The sequence below is a fragment of the Solanum tuberosum genome, unplaced genomic scaffold (assembly GCF_000226075.1).
Source record: "Solanum tuberosum cultivar DM 1-3 516 R44 unplaced genomic scaffold, SolTub_3.0 scf00309, whole genome shotgun sequence".
In the NCBI taxonomy this organism is placed as follows: Eukaryota; Viridiplantae; Streptophyta; class Magnoliopsida; order Solanales; family Solanaceae; genus Solanum; species Solanum tuberosum.
In genome coordinates this window covers 723,815-742,830 of record NW_006239232.1, presented here as the reverse complement: position 1 = coordinate 742,830, position 19,016 = coordinate 723,815, and the positions used below count along the sequence as shown (strand labels likewise).

General features: G+C 35.4%; 4 protein-coding genes across 4 annotated transcripts; all 4 read left to right on the top strand.

The window, feature by feature from the left end:
• The first annotated feature begins 1,987 nt into the window (after positions 1-1,987).
• Positions 1,988-4,522, top strand: LOC102600413 (primary amine oxidase-like). Its single transcript, XM_015314593.1, has 4 exons — positions 1,988-3,153; positions 3,231-3,344; positions 3,429-3,970; positions 4,207-4,522. Exons 1-4 carry the CDS (start codon positions 2,026-2,028, stop codon positions 4,361-4,363), a joined length of 1,941 nt encoding a protein of 646 aa, XP_015170079.1. The 5' UTR covers positions 1,988-2,025; the 3' UTR covers positions 4,364-4,522.
• A 1,400-nt stretch (positions 4,523-5,922) lies between these two features.
• LOC107063133 (G-type lectin S-receptor-like serine/threonine-protein kinase RLK1) lies at positions 5,923-8,483 on the top strand. Its single transcript, XM_015314592.1, has one exon. It carries the CDS (start codon positions 6,043-6,045, stop codon positions 8,398-8,400), a length of 2,358 nt encoding a protein of 785 aa, XP_015170078.1. The 5' UTR covers positions 5,923-6,042; the 3' UTR covers positions 8,401-8,483.
• Positions 8,484-9,276: 793 nt separating this feature from the next.
• Positions 9,277-11,634, top strand: LOC102596150 (G-type lectin S-receptor-like serine/threonine-protein kinase RLK1). The gene has a single exon (XM_006359864.2). The coding sequence runs from the start codon at positions 9,277-9,279 to the stop codon at positions 11,632-11,634; it is 2,358 nt and encodes a 785-aa protein (XP_006359926.1).
• Positions 11,635-12,498: 864 nt separating this feature from the next.
• On the top strand, positions 12,499-16,152 carry LOC107063125 (uncharacterized). Its single transcript, XM_015314584.1, has 2 exons — positions 12,499-14,328; positions 14,614-16,152. The coding sequence occupies exons 1-2, from the start codon at positions 12,499-12,501 to the stop codon at positions 16,150-16,152; spliced, it is 3,369 nt and encodes a 1,122-aa protein (XP_015170070.1).
• Positions 16,153-19,016: the final 2,864 nt, after the last annotated feature.

Sequence of the window (19,016 nt, the reverse complement as noted above, 5' to 3'; positions counted from 1 at the left end):
CACCCCAATCAAATTTTTTTTTTAAAAGAAGTTGTTTTTGAAAAATATTTCAAAATTTAAAAAAAATTCATTTTTATGCTAGCCCCACCCCACGACCCCGTCAATTTATTTTAAGAAATAATTTTTGAAAAAATATTTCCTGGATGAGATCTCAAGGTCAAATTTTGGAACGTGCATTGGGGTCTTGTCCTAGTTTGGGTGTCAGGGTCAAGTCCTAGGTCAATTATCGGGGTTGATTTTTGGATCATATATTATTTTCCTAAAGAGTATTATTTAGTCTCAAGTAAAAAATAAAAGATATTTTCTGAAAAATATTTTTCATTCACCAACTAAACAATAAAAAATATTTTACAGAAAATACTTTCTACTCACAAACCAAATATGAGAAATAAGTTAAAAATCCACTTATTTTCCAAGAAAACATTTTTTAGGAAAACATTTTCTAGGAAAACATTTTCCATTGAAAACATTTTCCTTTGTACCAAACACACACAACAAGATGTCCAATACCATATGAATCGAGAGCACCACTATTTGTTTATTCTGTAATGACTAGAACTAATCTTTAGCAAATATTATTTAATATGTATAAATTATTAATTTATAATTCATAAATTTTAAATTTTGACTCCTCTTTTCATGGTTGAGAGTCCTTTTCCAAAATTTATTGAGTTAAAAGAAAGTCACCCTTAGTAATAGTTGAATTTTGCAGCAAATAGTATTTTGTTAGCGTAGATTAAGGAAAGCTAAAATAATCAATTAATCATACTAGGTGGTCGCTGAAATAAGCAGTTCAACAAGATGAAGCTCTTATCCACCACTGTTATATATATATATATACTGAATTTGTTAAATCCAACGAAAACGATGGTAGATCATCAAAATTTTGTATTAAACCCTCTTGGATAGAGTTCCATCATCCATTTTTTCCTGGAAAAAAATGATTTTAAAAAAAAAGAAAAGACTTTTGTGAAAAATATTACAAGCATAAATCATATACAAAATAAAAAATATAAAAAAGCAATTGAAACACGTTTTGGACGGTTACGAGAGAAAGTAGATTTTGAAATTCAAATTCAATGTATATGAATGATTGTAGGAGAGAATTTGGAAATGGAGAGAGAAAAGATAAAATTTGATTTGTATAATTGAGTATACAAAGGAAAGACATCTTTTTCTTTCGATATACAAACTGTTTTTGGTCCCATAATTAATAGCAAATGAAAGGGGTCTTTTTCTTTTGATATACAATCTGTTTGTGGTCCCATTATACTAAACTATAGTCACGTACATTAATTAATTAAAACTGTAACCTCGTTGAATAATAAACAAGTAATGTTTGCCAACTTGCATAATTTTTCCTATAAAAAATGAATATCTCTCGTGTAAAATTGTAATAAGAATATAATACTATAAAAACAAATTTGTAAAGGACTATAATATCAAATCTCCTGAAAGATAACAAGATGTCAAATCATCGTATATTATTAAAGTGAGAAGAATCAAAATTAAAAGTTAGATTACGATTTTACCTTTGCTATAAATCAAAATGTTATAAAATATTTAATTATTTTAATATTAAATTATATCATTTTAATTAAAATGTTAATGACTTTTGGAGATCAAATAAAGGAAATCGCCCAATTTAACATGAGAAGAAAAAAAGAATTAGAAACTGCAAATGAGGAATAACAACAAAATGCTCGAATAAATCATCTATTATATTTTATATTATTTAATGAACGAATAAAATATAAATGGTAAAAATACTGTCTTTTTAACCATATGTGGTTTTTTTTTCCCGAGGCTTAGCTTCTTCAGAAAATTTCAACCTTTTGAGTAGATGTAGATTGTAGCCTCTTATAGTCCATTGTTGATTTCAACATTTTCTATTTTGTTACTCAACCTTAAAATATATAAAAAATTTAATAATAATAATAAGGGCTAAGCGTGAAAACGCACGTTCCAGAGACTAGTGCTATATATAGGTGGAAACATCATATGAATTGAGAGCACTACTTCTTGATGGAACTGATAAAAGTATTACACATTTCTGTTGCATTTTTCTTCTTGTTCTTTTCTATTTACTGTCAATGTCATCCTTTAGACCCTCTTAATCCTGATGAAATCAACAAAATTAGAGTCATTATCCAAAAATCCCACCTTTCAAATGTAACATTTCATTATGTAGATCTTGATGAACCAGAAAAGAATGATGTCCTGCATTGGCTTTCCTCTCATAAATTACAAAATGCCTCTTTTCCTTATCGTCGAGCCAGGGTAGTAGTTCGCGCTAATGGTGAGTCACATGAACTCACACTAGACTTGGTTACTAGCTCTATCATATCACAAAAGTTGTACTTAGGTCATGGCTTTCCTCCTTTTACTCTCAATGAACTTATACAGTCTAGCATCCTGCCATTGAGTAATCCTAAATTTCAAGAATCGATTTCGCGGAGGGGATTGAATATATCTGAAGTCAGCTGCATACCACTATCAGTTGGATGGTTTGGTCAGGTAAAGACCATTAGAGTTCTTAGTGTTCCATGTTTTTATCTTGGAGGAACTACTAACTTTTGGGCAAGGCCTATTGAAGGAATAACTATACTAGTAGATGTTGAATCAATGAAGATTATTAAGTATTTGGATAGATTCAGATCCCCATTGCCTGAAGCAAAAGATGCTGATTTCAATTCGTCGAGCCAGGGATCAGTTACTTGCAATGAAACAGGATCCTTCAGGATAAACATCCAAGGTCATGAAGTTAGTTGGGCTAATTGGAAACTTCATGTTGGATTCAATACTAGAGCAGGGATGATCATATCTACAGCTTCTATATTCGATGCTGTGAGAAATGAATATCGACGTGTACTCTATAAAGGTCATGTCTCTGAGATATTCGTGCCTTACATGGATCCTACGTTTGAATGGTACTACAGGACATTTATGGATGTTGGTGAATTTGGTTTTGGGAGATCGGCTAGCACCCTTGTCCAGTCGTTGGACTGTCCAAACAATGCGGTGTATATGGATGGTTACATGGCTGATTCAGTAGGTCAAGTAGTACAAGTCCCTCGAGCTATTTGCATTTTTGAACGATATGCTGGTGATGCTGCATGGAGGCATACAGAAATTGGAGTACCTGGAACATTAGTAGGCCTCTAACTTTTCGATTTCTCTAGTAAATTGTGATCACTCTATTAACATAATTAACTCTATGGCTTTTGTAGAACACCAAGGGACAGAAAGAAGTTAATTTGGTGATCAGAATGGTAACAACAGTTGGAAATTATGACTATATACTTGATTGGGAGTTCAAACAAAGTGGATCCATTAAAGTTGGAGTAAGAAATTATAAGATACTATAGCTAGTCAATCAAAATCACCTTAATCTTTTGTCTTACATTTTTCCTTTTTCGTTGGCGAAGGCAAGTCTAACAGGGATTATGGAGATGAAGGCTGTGAAATACACGAACCACGATCAAATAAATCAGGATGTTTACGGTACTCTTGTGGCAGAAAACACAATTGCAGTGAACCATGATCATTTCCTTACGTATCGCATTGATCTTGATGTGGATGGTAGTAAAAATTCATTCTTGAAAGCCAAACTGAAAACTACAAGAGTGAAAGATCAGAAAATGTCACCAAGGAAGAGTTATTGGAGTGTTGTTAAAGAAACTATGAAAACAGAATCTGAAGGCAGGACACAACTTGGGATAGAAGCAGCTGAATTGTTGTTTGTTAACACTGAAAAAAAGAGTAAAGTTGGTAATGATGTAGGTTATAAGCTAATTCCTAGTAGACCATCTATGTCTTTGTTAACAGATGATGATTACCCTCAAATTAGAGCAGCTTATACTAAGTATCAATTGTGGGTGACTCCTTACAACAAGTCAGAAAGATGGGCTGCTGGGTTTTATGCTGATAGAAGTCATGGTGATGATGGACTCACAGTCTGGAGTGGAAGGTAAAATCTTCTCTTGTCACTAGATATTAAGCATGCCTTTCATATGAAACAGCTACACGTAACAGTTCATAAAAAAGATCGAAAAAATAGTAAACTGAAGAATAAGATAAGGTACATGCTATAATAGTTACACTATCAATTCATCTAAAGATAACTACACGCACCATCGTTAAAATATGGGATTACTAACCTGAAAAATACTTGCTACTAATAGTATAAAAATTTAATGTATGCAGGAATAGATCAATTGAAAAGAAGGATATTGTGCTTTGGTACACACTTGGATTTCATCATGTACCTTGCCAAGAAGATTATCCTATAATGCCAACAATCTATGATGCTTTTGAGCTCCGGCCAACAAATTTCTTTGAAAGAAACCCATTGTTGGACTAGTGCGTTGCACGCGTATTTCTATGTTAATCAATAATATTCGCATATATGTGTGATGAGTTACCAAATTAGCACCAATGAATTCTTTTTCAAATTATTCTCTTGGTGCAGCATCAAGTTTTCTCGAGTTAAAGTTTGAATTACTGCTACGAAGTCACTCAACTATTGCTATTTCACCAACAAGTCACTTAACCAATTCAAGTTATATTTCCGATGGTGAAATTTTTTAAAAGCTAATTTTAAGAATGGTTGAGTGACTTTTTGATTACAAAACAAAGTTGATTAATTTTTGTGTTATTAAACAAAGTTGTCTAACTTCATGAGATACATAAAAAGTGTTAGTTGAATGAGCGTTTGAGAAATTAACTCAACAATTTGACAAGTCATTTTAGGTTCAACTGATCCTTGTTTTAAGTCTGGATCAAATTTCAAGTGTCAACACATGTGTATTCTAAAGTGCAATCAAAGATCAATTAATTGTTGGTTTTGGCTTTGATCAATGTCTTTTCATCATGCTGCCAAGATTGACTCAGTCTTCTATAGTACTCTCATTGGTGAAGATCACTTTCATAAATTTAATGCATGTGTTTACTAAAGTCATGGTCATGACTAGAAAGATAAAAAGATTTTTCAAGAAAACTTTAAGTATTAGAAGACTTGCAGTTTCCAGGAAAAAGCTTGGTTGGAAAATTTCATCATCACTAGAAAGATACTCAACTTGTTTTCTCCCTCCGTTTTAATTCGTTTGTCTTACTTTTCTTTGTAGTCCGTTGCAAAAAAAAAAAAAAATTTCCTTTTTTCTGCAACTCTTTGCTTTTAGCTTTCCACGTGGCATGCTTAAGACCATAAGATTAAGCGATATTTTGGTACATTCTACGTATTTTTAGTTTAACTTGATAAGATTCAAAAGCTTTCTTTACTTTTCTTTAACTCTATGTCAAGTCAAAACCAGACAAACAAATTGAAACGGAAGGAGTAGTTTGTTTATGCTTCATTCACTGGTTTCTTGTTTCTCATTCTTAGCTATGGAAGTAATTGAATCCCAAATTGTTCATGTTTACTGCAATTATCTTTAGAAAAAGTATAAAAGAAGAAGACTAGTCAGGTGCATGCATATAAAGAAGAAGACTAGTCTTATATCAAGTACTCATTTTGGACCAACTCCCAATTTACATGGTGCATAGAAATCTTCCTGTCATTTTCATGACTTGGCTTACCACAATCTATATAGACTCTTTCTAGATAATGTAATCCGTCTGTCCCAATTTACGTGGCAGACTTTACTTTTTAATCCATTCCAAAAGAATGTCATCTTTCAATAGTAAGAAGAATTTAACTTTAAAATTTCTCTTTTACCAATGGTAAAATGATTTATAGTCACATAAATATCTAAGATTTGTTTTAGACCAAAAATTTCCAAAGTCACCCTTTTTTCTTAAATTTTGTGTTAGTAAAATGGTGCCACATAAATTGGGGTAGAGGCGTAATAAGAATGTGACTTATATTGCAAGACAAATGAAAAGAATTCCACACATTCCAGTGACCTCATAATCATAGCCTTCTGCATTATATTATGCAAGTCTTTGAATCATGGCCTTTTGACTAAAAGATTTTAATTCTCCATTTGTATCTAAGTTATAATATCTCAAAAAGAATAAAGTATTTTCCATAAGATTCCAACAATGGTTTCTTGGAAAATCCTGTTATGGTTTGTCTCAATTTATCTTGCATTTATTAGCTCTTTCTGTCAAGAAACTACAAATATTGTCCCTCTTGGTTCCAATATCACAGCTGGAACTGAATCTTCACACTGGCTTTCATCCTCTGGAGATTTTGCTTTTGGTTTCTACCATCTTAACAGTACTGGACTATTCCTTGTTGGAATATGGTTTGATAAAATCCCCGATAACACTCTCGTTTGGTCAGCCAATCGTGATGATCCAGTTCATGCTGGATCAAAGGTTAATCTAACGTTGAGTGGACGCCTCGTGTTGAAAGATACTAATGGGAGAGAGTTTGTTTTGTACAATGGCACAGGCACTAGTCATGATACTATGCAAGATGATGGAAATTTTGTCCTGAAAAATTCATCCTCAGGTGTCTTGTGGGAAAGCTTTGATTTCCCAACAGATACAATTTTGCCTGGTCAATATCTTGATATGGGGCAGGCGCTGTTTTCCAGTGCCAATGGGACAGTAGATTACTCGACGGGGAAGTATAGACTACTGATGCAGACTGATGGGAATGTGGTCTTGTCTGCATATAGAACTGCTGATATTGGCTACTGGAATTCTATAACTGAAAACAATAAGAATGTAAGACTGGTCTTCGACAACACCAGTGATACTTTGCTCATTACAAATGGAAGCTCTATCATATCCAACATGACATTGACAGAGAAGTTGCCTGATTCAGTTCGAGATTATTACCACAGAGCTATGATCACTGATAAAGGAGATTTCCAACAGCTCTTCCACAGAAAAGTAAATGGGAGCGGTTGGAATGTTGCACTGCAAGTTATCGTGAAGCCTTGTATTGTGAATAACATTTGTGGTGTATATGGCTTTTGCCAATCACCAGACAATAAGGAAGCCAATTGTAGTTGCTTGCCAGGCTATTCTCCAAGGGATCAGTACACTCCATCTAAAGGATGTTATCCGAATGAGATGAAAGATTTTTGTGATCCGAATTCTTCCCTTTCGGATGTCTATGTTGAAAGGATCTCTAATGCTGATTTCCCTAATAGGATGTATGCTGAACTAGAAAGGGTATTTGATACTACAGAGGAGCTTTGCAGGCAGGAAGTGTTGAATGATTGTCTTTGTGAGGCAGCTGTGTTTAATGATTCAACATGTTTCAAGAAGAGGATGCCTATACAGAATGCCAGAAGTATTAATCCTGATACAAATAACATGGTTGCATTTCTTAAAATTAGCAACTCTTCGATAACTCAAAACAAAAAGCACTCTATTTCAAAGGGTGTTTTGGTAGCAGGTGTGACAGTATGTTCAGTACTCGCTCCGCTTTTTGCAGCAATTGCTATATATTATCACCCTTTTGTGAAGAAACATAGAGATGCCAAAACCCCTCCAAAAAGAAAGGCAATTGAGATGAATTTAAGGGCATTTTTGTTCCAGCAGCTGCACGAAGCCACCAACGGTTTCAAGAATAAATTAGGCCAAGGAGCTTCTGGTGCTGTTTATAGCGGAATTCTCAAGTTAGAGGATGAAGAAGTTGAAGTTGCTGTGAAGAAATTAGGAAATGGAATTGAACAAGGTGATGATAAAGAATTTTTGGCAGAAGTAAGGGTGATAGGCCTAACACATCACAAAAATCTGGTTCATTTGATAGGCTTCTGCAATGAAAAAAGCAACAGGCTTGTTGTTTATGAATTAATGAAAAATGGGGCCGTGTCAAATATTGTCTTTCGCGATGGACAAAAACCAAGCTGGAAGCTAAGAAGTGACATAGTACTTGACATTGCCAGAGGCCTGTTATACTTGCATGAAGAGTGTGAGAACCAGATCATTCATTGCGACATTAAGCCACAGAATATCCTTCTTGACAAGAACTACTCTGCAAAAATTGCTGATTTTGGTCTTGCAAAGCTTCTTATGAAAGACCAGACGCGAACAAACACGAATTTTAGAGGAACCATGGGTTATATGGCACCAGAATGGCTAAAAAATGTGCCCGTGACAACCAAAGTTGACATCTACAGTTTTGGTGTTTTGCTGCTTGAGATTATTTTCTGCCAAAGGCACATGGACTTGAACCCAATCGGCCAAGAAAATGAAGAACCCGAGTTGATCTTAGTCGATTGGGTTCTTCATTGTGTGAGAAACGAGAAGCTGAGAGCTGTTGCTAGTCTTGATGAAGAAATTATGTTACATTTTCACAATTTTGAGAGAATGACTATGGTTGGCCTATGGTGCTTGTGTCCTGAGCCGAATCTTCGACCATCTGCAGCAAAGCTTGTTCAGATGTTGGAAGGAACTATAGAACTAGGTGTTCCTCCTATGGTTGATACAACTATATGAGCCATTTTCTGTATTATCTTGTAATTTTTCCAACAATTAAGTGTCATTCTGTTTTATTAATCATTAGACCTGGTTAAATTTCATTGTTTTTTCTCATAGTTCTCTGGTGCAAAAGTTAGTGTTTTTTTCTCTCAAGTGAGTTACACTTTTCCTTCTGAAGAGTATTTTATAATGTCACTAATGCTTGTGTTCAAGTTCACGGTAATAAGCAATCACTTCATTTTCAAGCAGAAAATGGGTCATCGATTAGTCCAATATTGGAGAAGCATTAGTATAAATTCTTATACACGAAGCACTATGAATTATTTTGCATCTCCATGGTGTTTCTTGAAACTGTTTTTCGAGAAACTGTTAATGAACTGTTCTATCTTTGGCCATGAAATCCTTTCTCTCTTTAGTTAGAGTTCTACTTACTATGAAGCATGAAGAAGTTGTCAAAGTTCCAATCAATGTGATTTTGGTAACATGTCAACATCAGTCAGAAGCTGAACACCTTCCCCACATATTCATTGAGGGAAAAATGAACCAGGTATGTGTATATATCATAAGTTGAATTTTCAATTCCGTCTTTATATGTATAAACTTAAGTCATCAAAATCAAATTATCAACTCTTGTGTTGTTTTCAATCATTCTTTTCACCATTAATAATAGATAGACAGAAAAAGGCGTTATCATGACCAATTCTCTAGTCCACCACTAGCTAATAGTCAAAGAGAGTTTTTTAGAAAAAAGACCAAAGTTCAAGTGTCAAAGTTGATGGCTTTGATAGTACAAACAATTTCTGGTTAGACCAAGAAATATAGTGAGCCATTGTGTATATGAAATCATTTGTTACTTCCTATTGTCTAAACCAAGGCCTTCTGATTTCATACAAGATGAGAATATCTCTTAATCTTCTTGCATTCCTCCTCCTAGTCCTTCATCATCAGTCAAATGGCCAAAATAATCCAAATATTAGCATAGGTTCTACTTTCACTGCTGGAGAAAATGTTTCTTTGTTATCCTTGTCTGGGGACTTTGCCTTCGGATTTTATCCTGTTTCAGATACTCTTTTCCTAGTAGGAATTTGGTTCAACAAAATCCAGGAAACAACACTTGTCTGGTCAGCAAATCGCGACAATCCAGCTGAAATCAGATCAACTATTAGTCTAACAAATGGTGGTCAGCTTGTGCTCAACTATGCTAATGGCACAGTTCAACAGATTTACAATGAGTCTGCAAGGTTGGGAACCATGCAAGATGATGGAAATCTTGTGTTGAGAGACTCAAGTTCAAATAAAGTTTGGGAAAGCTTTAAATCTCCCACTGATACACTTTTGCCAGGACAGACTTTATCATCAGCAGGAAAGCTCTATTCTAATTCTATTTCAGATGGGAATTCCAAGTACTCTAAAGGGAATTTCATGCTAGAAATGCAACTTGATGGAAAATTGGTACTATCTGCTTATCATTTTGGGGATACAGGATATTGGCTGAGTAGTTTAGATGATGAAGGAAACCGTGAAGTGAATTTAGTTTTCGACCAGAGGAATGCATCTTTGTACCTTGTGAAAGATAACAATAACACAATTTTTTCTTTTCCATTGAATGTGCCAACCCCAGTTGAAGACTACTACCACCGTGCAACTATAGACAGTTTTGGCAACTTCCAGCAGTATGCTTATCATAAGACTAATGGTAGCAATTGGATTAGAGTTTTGAAGATCCCTTCAGAGCCATGTATGGTTAATGCTGTTTGTGGGGCTTATGGATTCTGCAGCTCAAATGATAATGAAACTGTAAATTGTGACTGTCTTCCGGGGTATGTCTTCTTGGATCCAAGTAATCCTACCAAAGGTTGTCATCCAGAGACAATGATCAACTTCTGTGCAGGTCATCTATCTAGCGGAAATTTCACAATAGAGGCTATTCAGAATAGTGACATGCCTTACAATGAGGTTGGGGATTATGAAATTTATCGTGATGTTGACGAGGAGGAATGCAAGAAAGTTATCATGGAAGATTGTTATGCCATGGCTGCTTCTCTAATCAATAGGGAATGTCACAAGAGGCGTACTCCTATACTCAACGCCCGTAGAATTTCTATGACCACAGGTAGTGTTTCCTTCATCAAGGTGCCTATTAAGTCAGTTAAAGATGACATATCAACAAAAAAGAAATCCAACACCAGAGCCCATCTCACTGCTGGCCTTATAACTACCAGTTCACTTACTTTCCTATTTGGAGCCTTGGCTTTTTACTATCATCCTGCTCCTTGGAGACTTTTAAAACGAGAGTGGAATCCAAATTCATCAAGAATAGGTATCAATTTCCGCGAGTTCACATACAAAGAACTGCATGAAATTACAAATGGCTTCAGCAAGCAACTTGGAAAAGGAGCTTCTGCAAAAGTTTACTATGGTAATCTAAAGTTAAAGGATGTTCAAGTAGAGATTGCAGTGAAGCTGATGAAAGACGTTGCAGAGCCAAGTGAGAACGTATTCATGACAGAGCTAAAAATCATAGGCAGAACTCATCACAAGAATTTGGTAAAACTATTAGGATTTTGCATTGAGGATAATCATTTCATTTTGGTTTACGAGTTGATGAAGAACGGAGCTTTATCAGATTTTTTGTTCAAGGAAGAAATACTGCCTACTTGGAGTCACAGAACTGAAATGGCATCAGGAATTGCAAGAGGACTGCTTTACTTACATGAAGAATGTGATTCTCCAATCATCCACTGTGACATAAAGCCTCAAAATGTACTTCTTGACAGCAAATACAATGCCAAGATTTCAGATTTTGGGCTATCGAAACTCTTGAAGAAGGATCAAACAAGAACAGATACTTGTGCAAGAGGGACAGTGGGATATTTAGCACCAGAATGGCTAAAGAATGCTCCAATAACACCCAAAGTTGACATTTTTAGTTTTGGTGTAATGTTACTAGAGATCACATGTGGTAGAAGGCATATTGAGCTTAGCAGGGTAGAGGAAGAGAGCGAAGACGATGAAGGTGATGATTTATTGCATGTAAATTGGGTTTCAGGCTGTGTGAGAAGTGGTAGAATTGACAAACTTGCAAGGAGTGATCCTGAAATATTGAATGATATTAAAAGACTTGAACGATTCGTCAAGGCGGGATTGTGGTGTGTCCATCCTGATCCAACTGTTAGACCTTCAATGAAAATAGTGATGCAAATGCTTGAAGGCATAACTGAGGTTGGAGTTCCTCCAATGTTTTATCACTAAATGATTGTTTAAATCATCAACAGGGAGGAGCATTGGAACACGACGAAAAACTGAAAGGAAAAGGCCTCCTTGGCATTGCAAACTGGTAGTGAAAAATCCTGGAGTACTTGTGATATTGTAAAATTAGTCTCTGTCTCAGAATTTGATTGTTAAGTTTTTTCTTTTTTGTTTGAAGTCCTGAATTTAAATTATTACTTTTGCTAGTTTATAATCTGTGCTTCAGTTTCTCCCTTGTCATGTTTGTTATACACTTATTAACTCTGGTGTTGAGTATTTCTTATTTTCTTTAATTCAGTGCTATCAAAAGCAAAAAACACAAAAAAACTCTAAGGTCTATAAGCTTTAACGAAAAGGCGCAAAGGGAGGAAAGCATACAAATATATACATACTTAGTCCTCTAAGGTCTATAAGCTTTAACAAAATGGAGCAAAGGGAGGAAAGCATGAAATGAATGACAAGTATATTGTTAGAATGAATGCAATGTGTAATTAGTTGTAGTTAGTTGAGTTTGTTAATATGTCATTAGTTAGTTACAATGCTAATTAAAAGTTAGTTAATTAGTCAGAAGATGTATAAATAGGGACCTTTTCTCATTTGATCATGTAAGTCGGTTAATTCAATTTTTCCTCTGTATCTCCTCTATTCTCGATTCTTCTCTCAACTGCTCTCACATGGCTAGTAAGCTCACATTCAATATGGTATCAAAGTTGTAGGTTCCGATGAAATTCTAGCTGTTCTAGAGAGTTTTTTTCTTCCGCACAATTCGAGAATTGGAAGATCAGTTGGTCACCGACATAATTCACTCACTGGAAAAACACTAATTCACCAGAAAATCATAAATTCATTCACCGATTCGATTTGATAATGGCGAACGGAGCTGGAGCTGGAGTTGATTCTACAGAAACTTCGAATCAGGAGAGGAATACCTCAATTCCAGAACAGATCGAGAGATTCACAGATATTCACCCCAGAAATCCTTTGTATCTGCATCCATCAGATACACCAGGTAGCATTTTAATTCCTCAACAGATTACTGGTATTGAGAATTATACTGGATGGAGTAATTCGATGAAAGTAGCATTGTTGGCTAAAAATAAAATTGGGTTTATTGATGGAAAATGCCGTAGAGATCATTATAAAGGTGATCTCATACATGAATGGGATAGGTGTAATGCTTTTGTGCTATCATGGATAACTAATTCAGTCTCGAAGGAACTAGCAAATGGCTTAATGTTTTCGTATAATGCACATAACGTTTGGAAGGATTTACAGGAGAGATTTGACAAACGAAATCTTACTAGGATAAACCAAATTCATCGAGAGATTAGTACAATATGTCAAGGAACCTTTACTGTTTCTGAATACTACTCAAAGTTGAGGAATCTATGGGATGAGTATGTGTCTTTAGTTCCCCTGCCAGCATGTGAATGTGATAAGTATCGAGTATATGCAGAACATATGGAGAGACAAAAGCTCATGCAGTTTTTAATGGGATTGAACAATAGCTTTGCTCAGTCGAGAAGTCAGATACTCATGATAGTTCCAAGCCCAAGTCTCAACCAAGCTTACAATATGATCATGCAGGATGAAAGTCAGAAAATTCAGTCTAGCTTAATATCAAATTGTGTCCTACCTTTGCAGAAATTGGATGTCAATGATTCCACTGTTTTAGCCTCGATACACAATAACAAATTTAACCAGAACACAGGGTTATATTGTGATCATTGCCATCTGAGAAACCACACAAGAGCCAATTGCTACAGATTGATTGGATATCCTCAGAATTACAAGTTCACAAAGAAGAAAAATGTGGATGATAGAGGCTTCAAAGGTCAGGATCATGGCAATGACAAAATGCAGAACTATGGGGGTAGTAGAAGGTCTCAAGTCAACAATGTCAATTTTTCTGAAAACAATGCTCCTGAATCTGCTTCTTTTCCTACTGTGCCAACATTTACTGCTGATCAGTATAACCATCTGCTGAAAATGATTGACAAAGATTCCTTACCTCAAAATCATGTTGCTAACATGGCAGGTAACCCTTCTATTTCTCCTTATACATTCAGTACATCTATTAGTTGTTTTGCTGCAGGTAATGATGCAACTCCTTGGATTGTAGACACTGGTGCAACTGATCATATGGTCCATAGTTTGAATACATTACTAAATCCCAAAGTTATCCCTTCCAATTCCAGCAATGTGTATCTTCCAAATGGTCAAACCGCAGAAGTTACTCACATTGGTTCTGCAACCTTATTTGACCATTATAACATTCAGAGAGTCCTTCATATTCCACAATTTTCTTACAATCTTTTGTCCATTTCCAAACTTACTAAAGAACTCAATTGTTGTGTTTCTTTCTATCCTCATTTTTGTCTTTTTCATGACCTTTGCACTGGCAAGGTGAGGGGGATTGGTAAGGAAGAAGGAGGCCTTTACATGCTCCCACCTACCAAGCAGCCAAAGCCACCATCACCTGCCACTGCATTCTCAAACATTCATTCTGTTTTTTGCCCATCTTCTCCAACAGACATTTCCATCTGGCATATGAGACTCGATCATGCCCCTATTACAGTGCTACACAAAATAGACTCACTAAGGCCTCAATTGCAGAATAAAGTTTTTCATTCATGTCCTGTGTGTCCTCTTGCAAGACAAACTAGATTCCCTTTCCCTTCTAGCACTAAGAAAACTGTATCCCCTTTTGAAATTCTACATAAGGATGTTTGGGGACCTTATAAGCAATGCACTTATAATGGTCATAGGTTTTTTCTTACCATTGTTGATGACTATTCTAGAATGACTTGGATTTTCTTGTTGAGATACAAAAGTGAAGTTGTGACTTTTATCACAACCTTTATTAATCTCATCAAAAATTAGTTTTCAGCTTCTATTAAAACTGTTCGATCAGATAATGGTCTTGAATTTTTTAATTCACAATGTCACACTCTTTTTACTTCTCTTGGTATCATTCACCAGAGTACTTGTGTCCACACACCGCAACAAAATGACATTGCGGAAAGAAAGCATAGACATCTTCTTGAAATGGCAAGGGCACTCAGGTTCCAGGCTCATGCACCCTTAAAGTTTTGGGGGGAGTGTGTACTTACAGCCACCTTTCTTATAAATAGACTTCCCTCATCTGTTTTGGGAGGAAAATCTCCTTATGAAGTCTTTCATAAACAAGTGCCCAAACTACACTATTTGCGAGTTTTTGGCTGCTTATGTTATGCCACCAAACCAGTCACCACTGACAAATTTTCCCCCAAGGCAATTCCTTCTGTGGGCTATTCTGATACACAAAAAGGTTACAAACTTTACAATATTGCCACAGGTTCTTTTTTTGTCAATAGGGATGTATCCTTTAAGGAGGATGTCTTTCCATTTAAACATCCCAAACATAATTTTCTAGATGCTCAACCTCCTTCTCATACTTCCACTTTTCCAGTCCCTTTATCAGCATTCCCTAATCCTGCAGATGACTGTTTTCCTGCTTTTTTTTCAGACCCTCAACCCAGCAGTCCTCTTCTCACACCTGATCCTCAATACATCAATTTACATACCATTCCTCCACCCTCAGTTCCTCCCTCTCCATCACCTCTATCTCCTTATCTTCCACCTCCATTTCCTGAAGTTCCTCAAAGAAAATCTTCTAGATCCACCAAACCACCCATCTGGCATACTGACTATGTCACTACTTTCAAAACACCTCATCCTATTTCTACTTCCATGTCCTACTCTAATATCACACCTTCTTATAAATCTTATCTTTCCACATTTTCCTCTTCTATTTCAGAACCTTCATCTTTTGACCAGGCTTCCAAAAATAGTAATTGGATTTTGGCTATGGACCAAGAGATTCAAGCACTCACTGACAATCATACGTGGGAGGTTGTTGATTTGCCTCCAGGAAAATTACCTATTGGTTGCAAGTGGGTGTATAAGGTTAAGTACAAAGCTGATGGCAGTGTTGAAAGATATAAGGCCAGACTGGTTGCTAAGGGGTTTACTCAACAAGAAGGTTTGGACTACCATGATACCTTCTCCCCTATGGTGAAAATAGTGACTGTACGGTGTGTTATTGCGCTACCAAGCTTAGGACTATTGATGAGCAGCAAGAAGTCAGGAAAGATCAATGCTTATTGTGATGCTGATTGGGCATCATGTGTGTTATCTAGAAAGTCTGTAACAGGTTATGGTATTAAGATTGGTGAATCTTTGGTTTCTTGGAAGTCAAAAAAACAGAACACAGTCTCAAGGAGTTCAGCTGAAGCTGAATATAGGAGTATGGCAACAACTGTAGCAGAGCTGGTGTGGCTACAAGGATTATTGCAAGAACTTGGAGCTCAAGTTGAGTTGCCGATGGAGTTACACTGTGATAATAAAGCAGCAATTCAAATTGCGTCAAATCCCATGTATCATGAACGAACAAAACATATAGAGATCGATTGTCATTTCATCAGAGAAAGGATGCAAGAGGGATTAGTTAAGACTGGATACATAGCAAGCAGAGAATAAGTGGCAGATATTTTCACCAAGGCATTGGGAAAGCAATTACACAATGACATGTTGTTCAAATTAGGAATGCTGGACATTTTCCACCATCCAACTTGAGGGGGAGTGTTAGAATGAATGCAATGTGTAATTAGTTGTAGTTAGTTGAGTTTGTTAATATGTCATTAGTTAGTTACAATGCTAATTAAAAGTTAGTTAATTAGTCAGAAGATGTATAAATAGGGACCTTTTCTCATTTGATCAAGTAAGTCGGTTAATTCAATTTTTCCTCTGTATCTCCTCTATTCTCGATTCTTCTCTCAACTGCTCTCACATGGCTAGTAAGCTCACATTCAATATATATGAACAAAGAAATTGATTTCTTTTACCACAAAGTGAAATATCAATTATTTAGTGTTGCTTCTTAAGAAGAGGCTCATTAACAAGAAAAAGTATACCTTGGAACCTCGATGATGATACTGAAATGCACATAAGTGTCACAACACGTTTTCCTCGAGAATGTTTTCCTCAAAGAAGATGTTTTTAAGGAGGTGTTTGGATTGACTTTTTTAAAGTGACTTATAAGTTAAAAGCCAAAAGTCATAAGTTGGTAACTAACTTTTGGCTTTTTTTTTGTGTTCTTTGACTTTAAAAAAAGTACTTAAAAGACTTTCTTTTTGTGTTATCCAAACCTAAAGAAAAAAGTGTCACTAAAAATACGTCAATCCAAACATCCTTTTTAAGTGTTTTATTCTAAAAGTGTTTTATTAGTCTTTTTATTTTCCAAAATACTAAGCTGAAGGTGTTGGGCCAAGTCCAATTCCAACAGGATTAGGATTTGATTACTTTAATTAAAAGGATAGTTGAAGAATTAGACTAAATAACAGCACACTCAATTATATGCTTAAGATCATACAAATGTTTTGACTTCGAGCAAAAATATCAAACTTCAATTTTTTTTATACTAAAGGCTAACAAAAATAATCGAACTTTGTCTATATACAACTTGCATCATTCTGTGAAAGCATGATCATCTTTTCATAATGCCAATAATTCAATCGGAAGTAATCTATTTCATAAAACATGCTTGATACTTTATCTGAAAGCATCCTTGATTCATAAATTCTTCAATTCATAATGCATGAATATCGCCAAAACTTAGTTCATAATCATAAAGTAATTGTATAGCATATGTTATAATTATGATCAAATCATGCATTGTAACGACTAGGAAAATGATAGAGTGAAACTAGAGCCTCACATGTGAGTTTGGAGTCGAGAACTTAATGAAATGATTATATTTGAATTTGACCCAAAAGTTCTTAAAAAAAATGTGCTTCGGAAGTTACCGGAAACTTGTTTAGCTGTATATAAAAAGATCCGTTTCGTTTTTCGAAAATCCGACTTCATATTCTTGTTTAGGGGGTCAAATTGAGTGGGAAATGGGTCTAACCCAAATTTTAAACCAACCGTATCAAAATCCGAAATTTCCAAGTGAAGCCTTTTTCGAGGGTCTACTTTGGAGGGTCATATCTCCTAGCACACAAATTATTTGGGTGGACAATAATATATCCATGGAAAGCCCTTTGAGTTAGCTACCTAACGCACTTCGTTTCACCTCATTCGGAGTTCGGACGAAGAAGTTATGCCCATTTTCGTAAAGTCTGTCCGGCAGAAAACGGAAATTCCAGTAGCTAAATTACTGTTCATTTACTGTTCATCCGCCCAAAATATTTTCTAAGTGTTGGACCATTTCTTCCAAATGACATATATTATTTCCTATATACCATTAGTTCAATTCCCATCTCTAAAACATTTCCCAAAACACCTCTCCCATACTTAGACACAAGACAAGATATAACACTTCCACCAAAGGTGGATTCAACCTACCAACAACAATCGTCACATATGGACATTTAAAGAGAACATACTTTCAATCACACTACAATAACACTTTGTACAAGATCACCTTATAACCATAAGAATACCTTCACATATTTACCTTCACATAGTACTATAACACTTCATAACTTGATAACACTTTAATTCAATAGATAATGCCTTCAAGGCCATATTCATAATACAATCCATAATTAAACACCTCCACCATAAGTGGATCAAACCAAGCAAGAACAATTATATCAATAATATGAGATTAAGCCAACTTACCATCCTCCAAACCCATCCTCAACATTAATCAATAGATATAGAAAATCATAAACATCAACAATACAATCTATTCTAAGCATAAATTCATCAATACCCAATCATTATCAACAAACCCATTTCGTAAGTCAAATATAGAAATTTGTGAAATCAAGGGTTCATGAGATTTTTCACTTGAAAACATCGATTTAATATCAACAATATCACAATCCATCATTTAAAACCACTTAATGCAAGAACCCTTGAGTAGAGTAACAAATAGAAGTTTTTCATAACTTTTGAGAATTTGAAAACCCTTTGAAATTGGTTCTAAAGCGAAAACTAGCTTTAGATAAAGAGCCACCATACCTTAGTATTGAGAAAACCCACGAAAATTGATGCAAGAAACCTTCTTCTTCTCTTCCTTCACTCAAGAACCCTAACCCTTACTCTTTTAAAAATGGAACAAAAATGATCCACAATCAGCCTAACACAATAATATAACCTCAAAAGAAAAGATTTGTGAAAAGACCAAAATGCCCTTAAATTTCCGGACGGACTCCTTGCCAACTGCCCAACTTTCAAAGGGCATAACTCACTCATACGAACTCGAAATCGAGCAAACTCGGTGGCGTTGGAAAGATCGTTCCAAGGGCTTTCCAAACATAACTGGAACTACTCCTGGATCATCCTGAGCTAGGAGTTATGACTGCTCAAAGTTGGCCAAAAACTCACTGATTTCC